The 18,321-nt window shown below is 35.3% G+C and overlaps 4 protein-coding genes across 4 annotated transcripts; 3 read left to right on the forward strand and 1 right to left on the reverse strand.

Annotated features, from left to right (window-relative positions):
• Positions 1-453: 453 nt before the first annotated feature.
• On the reverse strand, positions 454-1,179 carry LOC105137180 (calvin cycle protein CP12-3, chloroplastic-like). Its single transcript, XM_011042829.1, has one exon. It carries the CDS (start codon positions 1,114-1,116, stop codon positions 688-690), a length of 429 nt encoding a protein of 142 aa, XP_011041131.1. The 5' UTR covers positions 1,117-1,179; the 3' UTR covers positions 454-687.
• Positions 1,180-3,024: 1,845 nt separating this feature from the next.
• Positions 3,025-7,415, forward strand: BUBR1 (BUB1-related (BUB1: budding uninhibited by benzymidazol 1)). The gene is made up of 11 exons (XM_011042830.1): positions 3,025-3,389; positions 3,475-3,534; positions 3,611-3,755; positions 3,856-4,013; positions 5,216-5,297; positions 5,384-5,450; positions 5,514-5,568; positions 6,380-6,551; positions 6,647-6,729; positions 6,900-6,977; positions 7,093-7,415. Exons 1-11 carry the CDS (start codon positions 3,202-3,204, stop codon positions 7,154-7,156), a joined length of 1,152 nt encoding a protein of 383 aa, XP_011041132.1. The 5' UTR covers positions 3,025-3,201; the 3' UTR covers positions 7,157-7,415.
• An 836-nt stretch (positions 7,416-8,251) lies between these two features.
• On the forward strand, positions 8,252-9,496 carry LOC105137183 (splicing factor U2af small subunit B-like). The gene has a single exon (XM_011042831.1). It carries the CDS (start codon positions 8,418-8,420, stop codon positions 9,234-9,236), a length of 819 nt encoding a protein of 272 aa, XP_011041133.1. The 5' UTR covers positions 8,252-8,417; the 3' UTR covers positions 9,237-9,496.
• Positions 9,497-14,478: 4,982 nt separating this feature from the next.
• Positions 14,479-16,499, forward strand: BZIP60 (basic region/leucine zipper motif 60). Its single transcript, XM_011042832.1, has 3 exons — positions 14,479-15,058; positions 15,303-15,526; positions 16,043-16,499. Exons 1-3 carry the CDS (start codon positions 14,616-14,618, stop codon positions 16,294-16,296), a joined length of 921 nt encoding a protein of 306 aa, XP_011041134.1. The 5' UTR covers positions 14,479-14,615; the 3' UTR covers positions 16,297-16,499.
• Positions 16,500-18,321: the final 1,822 nt, after the last annotated feature.

The raw sequence follows: 18,321 nt of genomic DNA on the forward strand, positions 1-18,321 counted from the left end.
GCAGGATGCTATAGAGTTATGTCAGAGTCACAAGCAGGATTCTATAGAGTTATGTCAGAGTCACCGGATGCTGTGTATATAGGATGCTCACTCAGAATTCAAACTGCTAAAATCTCCTGGTAGGTAGTTAGAGGCATGTTTCTGATCACCTTTCGAAGCTTGTTGAGAACACATGGAGTGATCTAGGAGCCGAGTAAATGCGTCGCTATCGGACCTCCTTTCTCCTCTGAATCATGGTAGGATAGCATCTTATTATTAAATCAGTTTTACTTGCTATTTAATGATAGAATCATGGCTGAAAATGCTTTTGCTTTATTAATACCACTACTATTTGTTTTCACGACACTTGTTAGTGGTTTTACTAGACCAAGTTGCAGCATCATGATCGAGTAGTATTCATCGATGAATCTTGTAGTAGCTACTACTAAACCATCCTCGTAAACAAGATAAAGCTAGTAGTAGCAAATATAACTTTATTATTGTAAAAAAGTTGTTTCTGGCTTAGCTTTTTGCAGCGGAGATGGGGGCTGTAATTTACAAGGAGGGGATCAGGGTAGTAATCAAGATAAAGAGGCAAAACACTCGTATAATTATTACAAAGCATACAACTACTAAAGAGAGAGAAGAGAAAAGTGATGATCGAGTCGGAACTGATGAAGGTGGTGCTGGTGAGACGTAGCTGCATAATCAATCTTCGTAGATGCGACACTCGTCAGTCTCAGGATTGTCTTGACAATAATACTCGAGAGGATCCTGCTTCTCCAACCTGAGCCTGAAATCGGCCTTTGCTTGGCTCACCTCTTCCACCTCGTCCCATGCTACCTTGCACTCGACTGATGTCGCGTCTCCCTTGCACGCTTCCTTCGCTTCTATCACTTTTTTCTCTATCATCTCTGTCAGCAGCTGGTTCCTCACCAGCGTCCCTTTGAACCTGGCCACGCCTCCTCCACCACCTCCCATGCTTGCTTTCACCCTCATCGCTTTCATAGCCCTCTTACCACTGTCCCTCCCAGTTGTCTTTATAGCAATAGGTCTTATACTCAACAATTTGTCGCCAAAAGCATCAGATCGTAATGAGAAATTAGATGAAGACAGGATCAAGGAAAGAGATGCCATCTGTTTCTCCTTCTCCTCTCTAGCAAACAGAGCAGTCCTTATCCACAACTACTTCAAAACTATCTATATATATATATATATATATATATATATATTAACAATATGAATGATTAGGGATATGAATGTAATTTCGTGCTTGATAGTTGATGATATACTTGGATAAGCTTTTAATTGTTGATTTACCAAAACGGTCTTCCCTGCACCTGCACGACGTCCACCATTCTCGGTGGTCATTAATAACGGTCTCCGTCTCACTTTCCACCAGTGGCGTGGATTACATGAGGGCTTTTTTGCCTGGCTTGAAGATCAAGGAAGGTGGCCGGATTTGCTTTTCCAAGCGTGTGTACGGTATAGATTTATGTGGAGATTTCAAGAAAGCATTCATTGTTTGGCTCGCCTTATGACGCGACATTGAGCAAGTAGCTTTCAGACATTAACAGCCAACCAACTTCTTCATGGATTTGATAAGAAAAAGGAAAAAAAAAGCCCATCTCTTTTGTATTTGCTGTTATCACACCATTCATGGAGTGATAAGTACAGGAAAAAAGAGAGAGTCCATCTCTTGTCTTTTCTGTTAACCGTATGCTTGCGATTGTTTGTTGTTTGAAGTGAGACATGTTTTATGTTTTCTTTTATAAAGAAGTGAAAATAATACAAATTTACTTTAAAAACTATTTTTCTAATATTAGGAAACGCCATGTAAAGTTTAAATGAACTCCATGATGCTTCGGCCACCCAGTGAGAACGCTCTCCTCTTTTAAATTCATGGGGCGCCTATGCCCATAAACTCCCTTCGGTATCATTATATTATTAAAAAAAACTAAAAGGTCTCGGTGTTTGCGCGTAAGCACAAATACTGTGTATTCAGATAGTGTATTGATTAATTTATCATTTACCTGGGAACATGGGTAAGGTCGTTTTCGCAAGGAGACTGGAATGCTATTTGTTAAATTCATTGAGGATAATTTAATCGTTTATTGTTTTTTTATGCATAGTAAAAAATTATGTTATCCTTAAAAGCTAAAATAAAATAGCTTTTCATCTACGTGTGTTTGTGTGTTTTCCCATTTATTTGCACTTATACCCTTAAAAACTCAAAATTATTATCTTTATATTTTTTTTAAAGTAAAATAACATATTTAACGTCCAACTTAAAACAATTTAAGGCTAGCTTGGGAGGGAGGTCGTTTTCATCCTTGCACCTTTGTAATATTCATATGCAAGAGCCTCCTTAACAATTTATATTATTAAAATATTAATAAATCAACCAAAAAAAATGTTGACTCGTGTTATACACCTGTTAGTATGTCATCATGTTTATCACCATTTCTAGAGGCTTAACATTTAAAAATTTAGTTATGTTTTTTTATTTATATTTATTTTGAATTTAATCATTATTTTTTTAATTTTAAAGTTTCTTGAAGTTTTTTTTTTAATTTTATCTTTTGATATTTAATATCATTTAATTTTTATATAAAATTTAATTTTTATTCTTTTTATTATTATTTTTTTATCTCCAAACATATAATATCATTTAAAATCTATTTGAGAGTATAGTAGTGTTGTTTTTTAAAATATTTTTTATTTTAAAATATATTAAAATAATATTTTTTTATTTTTTAAAAATTATTTTTGAGATCATTATATTAAAACAATTCAAAATATAAAAAATTTATTTTTTTAAAAACACTAGTCGGCTCATGTTTTTAAATACTCTCTTAATATCCTCTAAATTTTTGATTTTGTGATTTTAGTATTGTTTAAATATTTTTATTTATTTTATAAACAAATTAACTCGAACCCCGGAATTCAAATCTTTGAAACCAAGCAGTGGACCTGGAGTCCCTTATTTTTTTTAATGAACAGTACTTCAATTTCAAATTTGCTGGGGGAGAGGAGTCTAAAATGGTAGGGGCCGCAGGAAAGGAAGGGCACAGATTTCCACCCTCCACAAATCAGTTCATCTATATATATTTATAACTAACGGCTAGTAATCTCATTTGCAAAATCTCTCTCTCTCTCTCAAGATTCAAGAAGAAGAAGAAGAAGAAGAAGAAGCAGCAGCAGCAGTCATTAAGGGAGAAAATGGAGATGGAAAAGTTGGATGCAGAGACGGAGTTTCTCGCGACTAAACAAGAGACGGGTAACGAGTGGGAACTGTTCAAAGAAAATGTAAGACCCCTGAAAAGAGGCCGAAACGTTGGCCTCTTGAATCAAGCCCTCAAATCCCACACAGACTTTCAACTCAAGAAATCTCTCCTTGACACCAGAAGGTCCTCCTCCTCCATCCTCCTGCTTTCATTATATTCATTACTTATTGATTTGATTTCTTTTCACTTTTTAATTTCATGGGTCTAGGAAGTTGATAGAAGCGATTGATGAGTATAAAGGGGATGATCCTCTCTTTCCATGGATTCAGTGAGTGCTCTCCTTCTACTTTTATTGTTGTTGTTGTTGTTAATTAATTAATGAAATGCTATGGTGATGTTTGAAGGTGTATAAAATGGGTTCAAGAGGCATTCCCACCAGGAGGAGACTGCTCAGGCCTCATACTCATATACGAACAATGTGTGCGTGCCTTTTGGCATTCCGACCGGTACAAGGATGATCTCCGTTACCTCAAAGTTTGGTTAGAATATGTGGGTTCTTATTTTTTTTTCACTCTTTACCTGTCTGCGTTTTCAATTTTTTTGGAGATTCTGTGTCCTGATGAAAATAGTGCTTCTCCTTTGCTGTTAGGCTGAAAATTGTGCTGATGCAGAAGTCATTTACAATTTTCTTGAAGCAAATGAAATTGGAAAGTCACATTCTGCTTATTACCTAGCATATGCTTTGCATATGGAATCCAAGTCTAAGATGAAAATTGCAAACGACATTTTCAATCTTGGGATATCTAGGTAAGTCTCTCTCCTCCAATATTTTAATTCTATACGACTGAGTTGGCTTCATTGCTCAAGGGCTTGGAGTTGTTTTATAAGGCTTTTACATGGATTTATTCCACTCCCTCACAATCAGGACTGATGACTCAACATCTTCATTATATATTCACTTAGTTAAGTTGCATAGGCAGTAGTATTTGCCTGCTACAGCATTTGAAGTAGGTTAAAGAGCAAACTAATCAAACAATATATCACAAAATGAAACTGTCCGAGCTGCAGTTAATTGGGAACTAACTCTCTGTGCGCGCTCAAACTTTTAGATTTGTTGCTGTTCAGCATCATTTAAATTAATTCGCTATTCTTGTGCTTGGCAGCTTGTGAGCATTTGAGTGTTTAGATATGTGTTTGCAAACAATAACAATTAGACTTTTGAAAGCAATGAGAGAATAAGAATCCACACATAACTGACTTCATTAAGTTAGTGCAATTTAATACATGGAAAAGTTCTATGGTGCGTGCTGGAAAAGCAATGAGGAGACGATCTTTTTCTTGTTTGTTATCATCAGCTAAGCTTTTTCGTGGTCTGATATCTTATCTCTGCAAAAATCATTTCTTGTTTAAGTTCTGTTGTTTAGATATGTGTTTGCGAACAATAACAATTAGACTTTTGAAAGCAATGAGAGAATAAGAATCCACACATAACTGACTTCATTAAGTTAGTGCAATTTAATACATGGAAAAGTTCTATGGTGCGTGCTGGAAAAGCAATGAGGAGACGATCTTTTTCTTGTTTGTTATCATCAGCTAAGCTTTTTCGTGGTCTGATATCTTATCTCTGCAAAAATCATTTCTTGTTTAAGTTCTGTTGTTTAGATATGTGTTTGCGAACAATAACAATTAGACTTTTGAAAGCAATGAGAGAATAAGAATCCACACATAACTGACTTCATTAAGTTAGTGCAATTTAATACATGGAAAAGTTCTATGGTGCGTGCTGGAAAAGCAATGAGGAGACGATCTTTTTCTTGTTTGTTATCATCAGCTAAGCTTTTTCGTGGTCTGATATCTTATCTCTGCAAAAATCATTTCTTGTTTAAGTTCTGTTGTTTTTCTCCCATCAAAAGCAACCACATTGAAGTTACTTATCCTTCAGTTTGATGGACTTGTCTATACAATTAAAATTTTGTTTTCCAATCTTCAATGAGCGTTTACTTTTATAGGGATGCTCAACCAATCGAGAAATTGAAGGATGCCTATAGGAAGTTTCTTATTAGGTCGATGAGAAAACCAAATGTTGTGGAGGTATGCGGCTTTGGTAAATTATTTTGTTTAGTTGATATATGATCAAACAAATGGAAGTAGTTTATTATTTCATTTCTCCTTCTTAGGACGACTCTGGAGAAAGTCACTTGCCAGTCCGAAGCTTTGGAACTGTCCTGTCCACTGCAGATAATCGTAAGTTTCTACTGCTCTAATCTGCCATTTTGAATATGTTGCTAAAACTCACCAATATTGCAGGGAGGCAAAATATGGAGAGATCTGAACTTGCAAGGAAACAAATGAAGCCAGACAGGTAAGGATGTGGTTTTAGAGTCGCTACTTTTCTTTTAGTTCCTAGTTCACCTTTCTGTTCCATTCAAGGATTTGCATCTTGAACACGGGAAAATGAAATTGATCTGCCAGTTTGCATGCATATATGAATCTCTAAAAACTTGCTTATTTTGTTGCCCAACTGGGATGAAGTAGCACATCCATTTAGAAGCTGTGCACATGTTCTACCACTCGCATTACACTCTAGGTTGATTTGTAGTAACTTCAGTTAAAAGTGTAGTCATTGGAAGTTAATATATATTTAAAAATTATATTGAAAATGATTGGAAAGGTGGAAACAAGCCCATATATAGTTTGATGTCAAAGTTTACTAATGTCCAAAGGCACAGGTTTCCTTCGGTGTGTGATAGATTCTCGTGAATGTCAGCATGTTCCTTCCTCTTAATACATCCTCGGAAATGTAGAAACTTTTATGGTGTCAGCACCTTTGCTTAAAAGTGAACAGTTGACTGGTTCATTCAGTGTTTCAGGAATACAAAAGAAAGTTGAGAAGTGACTATTGCTATGATTGAGATGCATAAACTTGCAATTGAGTACTTTATGCCATCGCAAATTTTGTGTGCATTGATTAAAGAATCTGTGCCATGATTCCTCTTCCCTACCCGTGTGAAACATTGACACATGTTGTTTGCAAGTGTTTCAACCGAATATGCCTATTGATATGTGTTTTATTTCGAACATTTGTTATTGTTGATGGAAGCTAACTCGGTTGGCATTATCATTTGGATTTCTGTTCTAAGTTCTAACACACTTTCTTCTGATCTCGTTTATAGGACTCAAAAGATTCCCCTTTCTATTTTCAAAGACACAACAAGTATTGACACCATGCCAGGACATCAATCAGGCAAGTCCAAGACAGATTTGAGTCCTTGGAGCACTCTTGGAGCTCGAGAAGAAAGAGACAAAGAAAATAGTGCATTGCCCACCAAATGGACAACATACAAGGTGGCTTCATCTCTCAAAAACACTCAATGCAATTTTTCATCTGAATTCCTTTTCAATAGGCGGGCACTAAACTTTGAGAACATGCCTTCTCTCAGATTCCTCGGAGACCTGGAGCTAGAACTGGAGGGGTAACTGCAAGCGCCTCCATTGAAGTGTTTGTTGACGAGGAATGTACAGAGTGAGTAATACCATTGTTCTAAGGGATAAATAATAATTTTTCAATTGATGGAGACAATTCTCCATCAAGGAGATTGCATCAGTTCTTCTGTATATGCAATACACGATGTAGTGCTTGTTGATATGTTAGTCTCCTTGTTCTGTTGTTAACTTGTTATCTTGTCTTATCAGAATGGATAGATCACATGATCATGATGGCAAGTCTTCGACGTTGAAGCTGAGGCAGGGAGATGGCCTGGACATTAAGAAGTAAGTGCTAGTTGCATGGCTATTTTCACTGTCCACTCAAGGATGTGCTAAACATTACAGAGGATATATTTTCCTAGTGAGAACTGATTAGTTTTCTTGATTTTTCAACTGGCAGGGAAACAGATCTCTTAAGGGAGAATCCACTAAGGAACTTTCCTTTGCGCAGCCTTCCTAGGTGATTGTGCGCTGCACAATCTAATAACGGACTTATTGTTTACCTTTCCTTCAGTGTTGTATGATCTTAAGCGGATTTGCTTTTATCTCTGAAGCCCTGATCCATATCTTCCAGTGCCATTACTACAAACTTGTCTCAAGTCATTCTGAGATTTTTAGATTCTTTCTTTGTAGTGGAACGTCGACTCTGAAATTAGTGGTTTGGTGAGCTAGCACAATTGTTGTGCTTTTGCATATGAAATGCGTGTGGATTTGTTAGCATGATAGTGTGTTTACTTATCGGAATCCAGAACTTCAAGAAAGATGTGTATGACTTCCCTGAAGTTTGCGCGCGGTGCCGAGTCATTTAAATCTAGGCGAAGCAGCACATTAAAGATCAAAGCTCGGATGTTAAGGTAATTTTTATTTTATAAAATATAATTTATATTTACTATTAAAATATTTTATTAAGGGAATAACTTGAGCCGCTGTGAAAATAAGTATAGCCTTTAGGCTATCGGACACTGTAAATATAAGCATGCATGGATAAGTATGTGCAGCTACGTATTACACACCACAGCAATCCAAAAAAGTGTCATCAATCATTTTGCCTTTACTTTGGTCTGTGGCATGGAATGACCAAATTTAAAGAATTGCCAGGCAGAAAAAAGAAAGCACATCAACCATTGACCCGTAGGAAGATAGGAAATACCTGCACGTGAAAGCAAAATTGAGGGGATACTTGCCATGATAATAATAATTTCATGTATCATGATTATAATAAAACCTGTAGTTTTAAAATTCAACCCGACTAGAGCTCAAGTTACATGCTAAAAGCATAGAAAATATTTTTTTTTAATTTCTTGGGACCAGACACTCAGTTCAAACACCGAGGGAGCCATCAAGCCTGTACAGGTTTTAAAACAATAATAAATATGATCTAAGATTGAGCCAGCTCAATACCTCAATTGTGGATTTAAGAGATGATACCGGGTTGACCCGCGTCTGTTCAACCTTTTGTTTTACATTTTTTTAAAAGAAAAAAACTGAAAACGGATCTTATTATGAACCCACCCGGTCACTCGTTCGTTCATTCATTAATTATTTAGTGGTGGTATTGGTACGGCCACTCCTCTCTCTTAGAGACAAAGGGACTGCTAGAGAGAGAGAGAGAGAGAGAGAGGGCTGTATCTTTAAATTCCCCAAATTTCTAAAGTTAGGGTTTCTTTCATGAACGAGAGCTTTCTAAAACAGAACCCCAAATAAATCCCATTATCAAACAAAACCATGGCGGAGCACTTAGCTTCAATCTTCGGTACTGAGAAGGACCGAGTTAATTGCCCTTTCTACTTCAAGATTGGCGCCTGCCGTCACGGCGATCGCTGCTCTCGCCTCCACAATCGCCCCACCATCTCTCCCACTCTCTTATTATCCAACACGTACCACCGCCCTGACATGATTACTCCCGGTGTCGATGCTCAAGGCCAGCCACTCGACCCACGCAAGATCCAGGAGCATTTCGAAGACTTTTATGAGGATATTTTTGAAGAACTAAGCAAATTTGGTGAGATCGAGAACCTTAATGTTTGTGATAACCTCGCCGATCACATGATCGGTAACGTTTATGTTCAGTTCAAGGAGGAGGACCAAGCTGCCGCCGCTTTGCAATCTCTTCAGGGACGATTTTACTCTGGTCGTCCTATTATCGCCGATTTCTCTCCAGTCACTGATTTTCGTGAAGCTACCTGCAGACAATACGAGGAGAATAACTGCAATCGTGGTGGTTATTGTAATTTTATGCATGTGAAGCTGATTGGCAGGGATTTGCGGAGGAAGTTGTTTGGAAGATATCGGGGATACAGGGTTAGTAGGAGTCGGAGTAGGAGTGTGAGTCCGAGGAGGAGGGATAGAGATTATGATAGGCGTGAGAGGGATTACAGAGACAGAGACCGTGATTATCGTGGAAATGGGAGGAGGAATGACAGAGACGGAGGGAGGAAAAGACACGGGAGTCCGAGGAGGAGCAGGAGCCCGGTCAGGGAAGGCAGCGAGGAAAGAAGGGCCAGGATTGAGCAGTGGAATAGAGAGAGGGAGGAGAAGCAGTGATTTGAAGAGGGAGAAAGTTGTCTTGGCTGGTCTAGGAGTGGAGATGTATGTTGGCATTTTTCTCTTATTGGTAATGATTCTAGGCTCTAGTTTGGTTTTCATCTTTTCTTTTGCTTTGAATATTTGACCCTTTTTATGAAGGATTCGTACTATTTTTGTTGGTACCTTTGTTATGGAGTTAATTATGTCAGTTAAGCTTTAGTTTAGTGATTATTCTTCTTGCTGTTAAATTGTTTTTATGAATCCTATCTTTCTTGTTCTCTGTCTTTTGGTTTTGGGTTTGTGTTACTTATATCTCTTTATATTGAACTGTAAAACCGTGCCTGCCAAAGCATGTATTTTGCATATTAATTTGACTGGCAATGTTAAGAGTGATTTATTCAATTCCATACCAACATGTAGTGATCCCTTCTGATTTATGATGAATATGCTGGAATGGTTACCTGTGATCTGCGAGCATTAGCTTCAAGTTACTTGTTTATTAGAAAACATTTTCTCCATTGCACAAGCTAATTATTTTTGTGCAAATACATAGTTTATTATGATCCGCGTCATGCTCTAAGGACTTCTCGTTTACTTCTATAGTTTTAGCATTTAAATATAGCAGGCTGCTGGTCGCATAAATAAATTCTATATAGCTGATTGCTGCCACTAGGCTTTGTAGTGAAAGTCATGGCTGTTGGTGGAAATTCGTGGTTGCTACTTGAAAATTGTTTTTGAGCTGGGTTAGAAGTTGGAGTAAAGCATTGGTCAACTGGATGAAAGAAAGCCTCATTTAGAGTACTTTGTGTTTAGAGCATTGGTGAATGGATGCCTTGCTATGGATTTTTTTTTTTTTCATGGTAAAATCTTTTCAGTAATCTAAATGGAAGTCTGGTTTTGGTTTTCATATAGTGGTTAGACTACTGTGATACGTTCATAGGAAGTGGAAGTTTATTTAGATCACGCAGGAAGATTCCAGCTTTTTGGTTTTTTTATTTGATTTTCGTGTCTTTGATGTACTTTAGGCTGATATAAAATTGAGGCTGGCCCAAGCTCTAGAACAGCTTAACATGTTGAAAGTCTTGAATTGTCAAGAAGAAGTGTAACTAACCATACTGACATGCTAAAAACTGCTATCTCACCTCTTGAAGCCACTAGGTTAAGCTGCTAACTTGCCCACTATGTGTGGTATATGATGAGTTTGGGTGCCTTTCACGTGATTTAATATAATAGCAGCTTTTTGTCCATGCTATCGAATGCAGGAATGCATATTCCCCCGAGAAGTCCCTGAGAAAACTGGAGTTCGGAATACACTAGTTTAAATGGATTTACTGTTAGCTGTCAAATTTTTGTATGGGATTTTCCCTTTTGGGTTGTGCTCAGGTTTGTTAGAGACGATGTTTTAGTTAGGGCAATCGGTTAACTTCATTATTCACACACACTTGACAGTGGTGCTCGAAAGGCTAAAGCATTGCTTTCATGTTTATAGAGGCGCATTCGATATTAAATTTATTCGGCAACTCATGTTTTTATTGAACTTAAAACTTCTTTAGCAGCTTGTAGGTATAGGGATGGATCCTGCCAGCAGATACATCATGTGGGCAGGGTGACCTGGGCCAAAAAGTTGTGTTCTGCACGAGTATGGACAAATCCCGATGATTTCCCCACGTTGTTTAAAGGCAATTTAGCATTGTTTGTTTTTTCTAATCATTATTCCATCTGTCTCTAGGTTAGGGTCAGTTCTGGATCTCTGAATTGGGCCAGTTGAACACGAAGTTGGTCAGAAAAAGGGCACGGTGTTCATGTCCAGTTAGGTACTGTTTGTTTCCGTGATAACTCTTTTTTAAAAAAAAATTGAATTTATTTTGTTTGCTATGTATTATTTTATTTGGTGTTTTTGGATAAAAATAATTTTTAAAAAATTAAAATAAAATATTATTTTGATGTGTCACTTTAAAAAATAAGCACTTTCCACATCGAGAAATACTACCATAGTGGTATTTAATGTATATCAGAAATATATTCTTTTTAAAGAGGATAAAGATTTTCTGGCACGGCCTCTGATTATCACGTTCTTTTGTTGCTATGAGAAGCAACATGGCTTATGTTCTCAAGAGATCTGTTATGATACAAAATCCAGATGACTGTGGTTGGTACCATGCACCAAATGAAATGGGTCCTGGAACTTTGATTATTATTGATTTTGAAATAGGGAAAGGTTGTGATTGTGGGTCCTGGAACTCGATGGTGCAGAAGAGGCGAACCAGTATCATAAGAGCTCCCGCTGATTTGCTAGAATGGTGCATGAACAGTGAGGGGAGCTTGATTATTCTGAATGACAAGAAAAGAAAAGAAAAGAACACCCTTGATCCTCGGTTGCTTGCCTTGCAAATGTTGTAGTGGTGTTGCAGTGGCGAAATAGTATCCATCTTAATATTTCCTAAGGTTTCTGGTGGCGAGCTGCTTCCCTGTGAACTTTGATGGTAAGGTGACCAATAAACTTTGGGATGGTTACATGTTTGATTTTTTCAACTTTAATAATTGTATAATACTAGGTTCGCAATTTAACTACTCTCTCGTATGATTTTGCCATCGTCGTGTTATCAAACATGTGGTGGGTATTCCCATCGCTTTTATCAAACAGCCCACCCTTTCCTTTTCATTCCCAGCATAGAACTTTCTCAGATCATAAAACATAATATAATGGCAATTCTCCTTGACGACTAGCAAATAAATAATAACCATTCGAGAAGCTTTGTATTTATTTTGCCCTTGTTCGCAGAAAGAGCCTTCCTTTCTATTTTCCCATTCGAGTTAATATCATAGCCCAATATTCCCGAGGAAAAAAACAATGCTCCTAGGCTTGGACTAGGAGGTGCCCAATCACCGATTATACCTCAATCATCATCAATCCTAGCCATGTTTTCAAGATCTTGAACAGACAGTCATCTTTCTCCAATCATCTCTCTCCCTATCTAGACCCAATTCTAATAATATATTCATCTCTTCAGATCTAAACCCAAATCTAAATCCATCGTGACCATGTGCTCTTGCACCACCTTGAAAACCCCCCCATAAATTAATTTCTTCTTCATTAATTCTTCAACCCGTTTCTAAGAAATATCTCACCAAATACTCCCATGTAAAAATAGATAAAAGGTCTCCGCTGAAGGCCCCTCTTTTCTTCTTCATCAATTCTTCAACCCGTTTTTTTTTATCTCGACTACCATAGAGTAGCAACCACAGGACATGCCCATTTGCCTGAAGATCTTGAAATGCAAATATACCGTAGTTATCATGGTTTTGTTAGAGAAAGAGTGAATAACTATGAATAAGAATTTGGTTTTTGAATTTAAGAGCATTTGCTTATAATTACCTTTTGATTTGTATGTTGTTTCCTTCGGTTTGTAATTTACTACATACAATAAAGTCGTTTTATATATTCTTTGGAATTTTAGTTTGATTGAGGATATAAATTTTTCAAAACATAAAATACGAAAGTAAAACAAGATCAAACTATATAAAAGGAAGGAGATTCGATGTAATTATCTCACAAACTTATAATTTCTTAACATTGTTATTCATACCATTTTTTTCAACTCAAAATATTTTATTAAAAAAATAAAATATTTGAATTGCAAATCATAATTTGTTAAACATGCCTTCTCACGAGTTACGGGTTCATTTCTTCTTCTTTTTCAATCTCCAAAAATCTTTTGTTTTGTGAAGAAATTCCATGCGCCTTTGCAGTCCCTCAGGTTCAAAGCTCATCAATCAATGACATAAGGTTCAAAGACATTATTATTTTTAGACTTTCAGGTTTTTTGCTGGGCTCTCCTTGAAATCAGGACAAAATCAACATCAAGAAAATTATATACTTACTTTATTATTTAAGTAACGAGCAGTTTATTTGTTAAAAAATAATTTTTTAAAAAAATAAATTTAAAATAAATAAATTATTTTCTGATGTTGGGTAATATAATAAAAAATAAGTTAAAAAATATTAATGTTTGATAGTTTAATAAAAAATAAGTTAAATTTTTTTTCCAGTGTTTGGTTATGTCATAAAAATAAGCTAGAAAATAACTTATTAATATTTTATTTTCTCAAGTTTATTAAAATAATAAAAAACAAATTTTTAAAATTAAATAGTTGAATGAGAATAAAATTAATTAAATAAGAGTGAAATTAATATATATATATATATATATAAATTTCATAAATTATCTCAAATAAAATAAATAATAATCAAAATAATGAGATCAAATCTAAAAAAATAAAAAAATAAAAGATGAAGAAATTAAAATAATAATAATCAGCATTTTATAAATCATTTCAAATAAACTAAGTAACAATAAAAAAATGATGACCAAATTTGATAGATAAAATTTTTTAATAAAAAAATGATAAGAAAAAAAGCAAATTGCAATTGTAAAAATAAGGACCAAAGTTAATATAAAAATTAAATTTTAAGAGATAAAATTAAAAAATAAATATTCAAAACAAAATATATATAGTAATTAAAAGTTTAAGGATTAAAATTGATATAATCATCAAATAATGATATTTTAAATTTTTTCACAATTTTTGAAAAATGTTTCAGTTCAAATTTTTTAGGAATGCATTTTCCTGAATACTAAACCAAATTTTTTTTTAACTGAAAAGTGTTTTCTATTAATCAATTTTTTTAATGACAAATAAATATAAGAAAGTTTGGAAAGTGATTTTTTAGAAATTACTTTTCAGAAAAAAAAAAAAAATACTTTCTGAAAATTAAATCAAATTTTTTTGATTAAAAAATATTTTTTATTGATCAAAAAGTAGTTTTTATTAATCCACTTTTCTAATAATTAATAAATATAAAAAAATTTAAAAATTATTTTTTAAAAAACAGATATAACGTAAAACATTAAAAAAAAAAAATGGCCCATGCCCACCTCCTGTCTTGAAAATCCACGTAGATTGCCACAGTGCCTCTAATTGTTCACTCAGCGCCTTCCTATTGGTCGGGTGATGGCAACACCTTCCTAAAAATCACGTGGCAAGATCACCGGTCCCTCAACTCCCTTGTTAGAATTTCGTGACCATCAACACGTGTACGGCTGATCGTCATTCTGTAAACGCGTCTCTGTTTCTTTTCCTTATTCACGAAGAAAGCGAGTGACGCGGTTAGAAATTGCCACGAAGCACGAACTTGGCAACGCAACCTTTCCCTCACACACACACACGGTATATACACGCACTGGAAAACGTTTTTGCTTCAAAGTTTTAGTTTTGTTTTTGTTTTTGTTTTTCCTTTTCCTTTTCCTTTCCATTTTTCTTCTTTTCTGTGTAATCTAATTTTGTGATTAAGTAGTAGGAGCTTTATCTGGTTTTTTCCTAGTCTTAATTCATGCAATGGAATTTCTAGAAGGAGATGACGTGCTAGGGCAAATCGATTGGGATAATTTGTTGGATGGATTACCGGATTCCGATAGCATCTTCGAATTAGAACCTCCTTTAACCACAGACTTGCAACCGATCAACGATTCTTCGAATTCATCACCACCCTCTACGGTTTCGTCTTGGATCGGAGAGGTTGAGACCTTGTTGATGAAAGATGACGACGATAAGGTTGATCAGCTGGAGAACTGCAACGCTTTCTTGGCAGATATTTTAGTTGATTCTCCTTCTGCTCACGAGTCTGGTGGCGAGGTCCTTGATGCTACCACCGATAAGGATTCCACTTCTTCCGATGATGCTGACGGCGTCCCGAAGGAGAAAGACGACGGAGCGGAGGAGAAGAACAACAACGATGAGGAGGAAGATCCTGATGATATTATCTCCAAGAAACGGAGCAGGTACCTCTAGTTTATAAATTAGACTTTTCAATGTCGTAGAAGCTATGGCCTTTCTGTTTGTACTTAAGGGTTTTCTTTTCATTTTTGCACATTGAAACTAGGTATGTTTTGATCATGCTCTGGTGCTGTTTCTTCCTTGTTTTTCTGCTATGCTGTAACGATTGTCATGCGATCATTTTCTATCTGTTGGAGAAAGAGAGTGTTGTGGACCCTGCTGTATGTAATAATTGAACTGATTTTTCAGGCAATTGAGAAATAAGGACGCGGCAGTGAGATCAAGGGAAAGGAAGAAGTTGTATGTGAGGGATCTTGAAATTAAGAGTAGGTATTTGGAAGGGGAATGCAGGAGGCTGGACAGGCTGCTTCAGTGTTTTATCGCGGAGAACCATGCTCTACGCCTTAGTTTACAGAGGGGCAATGCGTTTGGTGTTACCTCGGCCAAGCAGGAGTCTGCTGTGCTCTTGTTGGGTATGTTTTATTGCTCATGCTTATTACCTCTTATTGTCGTCATTTTTTAATGTGGGAATTCATGTTCTGTACAAGCCATTTAAAGAGGAGGGAGATCGTGTTTATTTTCTGAATGGAATGACTGGCTATGCCAAGGTTGATGACTTCTGCAGCTATGTAATTACTTACTGAATTTGCTGGAAGGCACCACTGTTATGAACCCTAACGATATTGGATATCGAAACTGGGTGGTTTGCTTTAGAACAGGGCTTTGAAACAAGCCCCTTTGCCATGCTAATATATGTTGTTAAGAATGTGCCAAATGCTACTGTTTGCCTCTGCTTTGAACTAGTTACTTACCTTAGTTGGTCCTGTTAGTTTGACCGGATATGTTGCCATTCTCCTCGATGATTGATTTACGGCTCCAATAGAAGCAAAAATATTTGTTTCTTTTTGCGATGCTTTCTCGATTCTGGATTGTGACAGCGCACTGAATTGCTTAACCTTCAGCTACTCTTTATCCTTGCTTTCTTGCAGAATCCCTGCTGTTGGGTTCCCTGCTTTGGCTCCTGGGCATCATGTGCCTATTCCCCCAACCTGCAATGCCCCAGTCAACTCTGGTGGAAGTTCTACTAGAAACAATGGAAAAGAAAGCACCAGAAAGCGTGGCTCAAAGAGGAGCAGGAAGTAAAATATTCATATCCTTGGCAAACAGTAGAAGATGCAAAGCTTCAAGGCCAAGGATGAAACTTACCGGTGTAATCTTTCCTTCTATAAATTTGGTTTTGTAATTAAGGTCTAGAGCTCTTTATCATGTTGTGCTGAGTGATCAAAGCTGGTTGAATGTTTCGATGAGCACATAGAATAATGCTGTTCCGTGATTGACAATTAGAAACTCTTCATCGTATCCATGTTTGAATTTTGACTGAAAATCTTCTCTTCATGTCCTTGCACTTTGAATGTACATTTGAAATGGAAGTGGTGGTTTAGGTTCCTTTTCTGTCTTTGAAATGTCTTTGAAACTTTGCGAGGAAACAAATGCTGGTAGGCAGCCGGGACTGCATTATGCGTTCTTCGTTCATTATGCATTCTTCGTTTAGACAACTGGGGAATCACATGGCTCAACTTTTCAAGAGCTCTAGCAAGCATATAAAGAGAAATTTGCGTTTATTGGTGTTATGTAATTTGATCGAACTGATTTTCAGACCAAGGCTTCTCAGACGTGGTCATCTCTTCTCGGAAATCAGAAGAGAAACCCAGCAGGGGTGCTGTGAGCACTGTGAATCAATCTTCTCTGCGGGGGTAAAAGTGTCTGTCACTGCTTGGGGTTTAGAAGCTGCCTCAAGGGGCATTAAATTAAAATCCAACCTTATCTTGGTGCTTTCTGTAAAATTATTCTTTTAAAAAAATACAGGAAAATATTTTTTTTATTTTTCAATAGTAATATATTAAAATTATTAAAAACCCAAAAAAAATATTAATTTTTTTTAAAATAAGCTACTGCACTTTTAAGAGGATCTTAGCATGTTTGGAATTGTTATCAATATATTTTTTTAAAGTATTTTGTTTTAAAATATATTTTTTTATTTTTTAATATAAACATAAAAAATATATTAATTTGATATTTTTAGAGTAAAATATATTGTTGATAAGCATTAAAAAGCAAAAAAAAAAAAAATTATCTCCTTTTAGTTATTACTAGGTAGGGAGTTTGAGTTACGTGGATCAATTTTTTTTGTAATAAAACATAAGAAAAAAAACTAAGATTAAATAGTATTGTGTTTAACTTTAACACTAATTCAAGAGTCTTTAGCTTAATTGATTTATTGATTTATCTGCAAAACTCCAAACTTCATAGTAATGCTTATAATATTAATTATAATATTAATAAAAATATTTATAATACAAATAATAATATTTATAATATTAATAATAATATTAAAATTTTGACTCAATTTTTTATATTTTTTTATCCATTTAAATTAAATTTATGGTTTTTTTAATAGTAATAATATTTTTAAAAATAATTATTAATATTGAAAAATAATAGATGTAGTTTGAATTTGAATTGTAAAATTATTATTATTATTATTATTAAATTTAAAGTAAAATATTATTAATATCAAATAAAAACCGTAAATATTATTTAAAAAAATTAAATTTATAAGAACTTCGATCAAACAAATTTAATATTATTATTTTTATTATTATTATTCAATAGCCATAAATATTACTATAGCCGTTAGATTCGATCCGGACTGGGCGATCTTTCCTATGCTATGAAGGTGGGAATGACTAGCCACGGATTCGCAGGCGAGATAGAGATTTTCATGTCCATAGTAGCTGTCACTGGTCTTGACTCTGAGTCTGTATCCACCTATAGGGCAGGACCTAGATAAAAAAGCCTATCCTTCATTCCTTCAGTGAGTGCCTTCTAAATGTCCTGCTGCAAGCTATTCGCTCGTATGAAAGAAAGGAACCTATTCGATCGCTTGCATGATTCGGAACTAGCATTCAAACTAAAGGACAAAACTACTCTAACTTGTGGGGAACATTTTCTTGTAGTCTCATGTACCAGGCCCTTGTAAGATGCATTCCTCGGAAACCTCTAATCGGGTCCGTATCCATATCAATAGCTTTTAAACAATATTAATAATATTATTAATGATAATGATGAGAATACTAATAATTATAAACTTGAATATGACACCCCAGTCAAATTCAAGTTTTTGGGGTTTAGCTCCCTTGATGATGATAATAATATAATAATAATAACAATTAAATTAAATTAAATTTATTTGATCTAAGTTCTTATA

The sequence above is a fragment of the Populus euphratica genome, unplaced genomic scaffold (genome assembly GCF_000495115.2).
Source record: "Populus euphratica unplaced genomic scaffold, PopEup_1.0 scaffold65.1, whole genome shotgun sequence".
NCBI lineage: Eukaryota > Viridiplantae > Streptophyta > Magnoliopsida > Malpighiales > Salicaceae > Populus > Populus euphratica.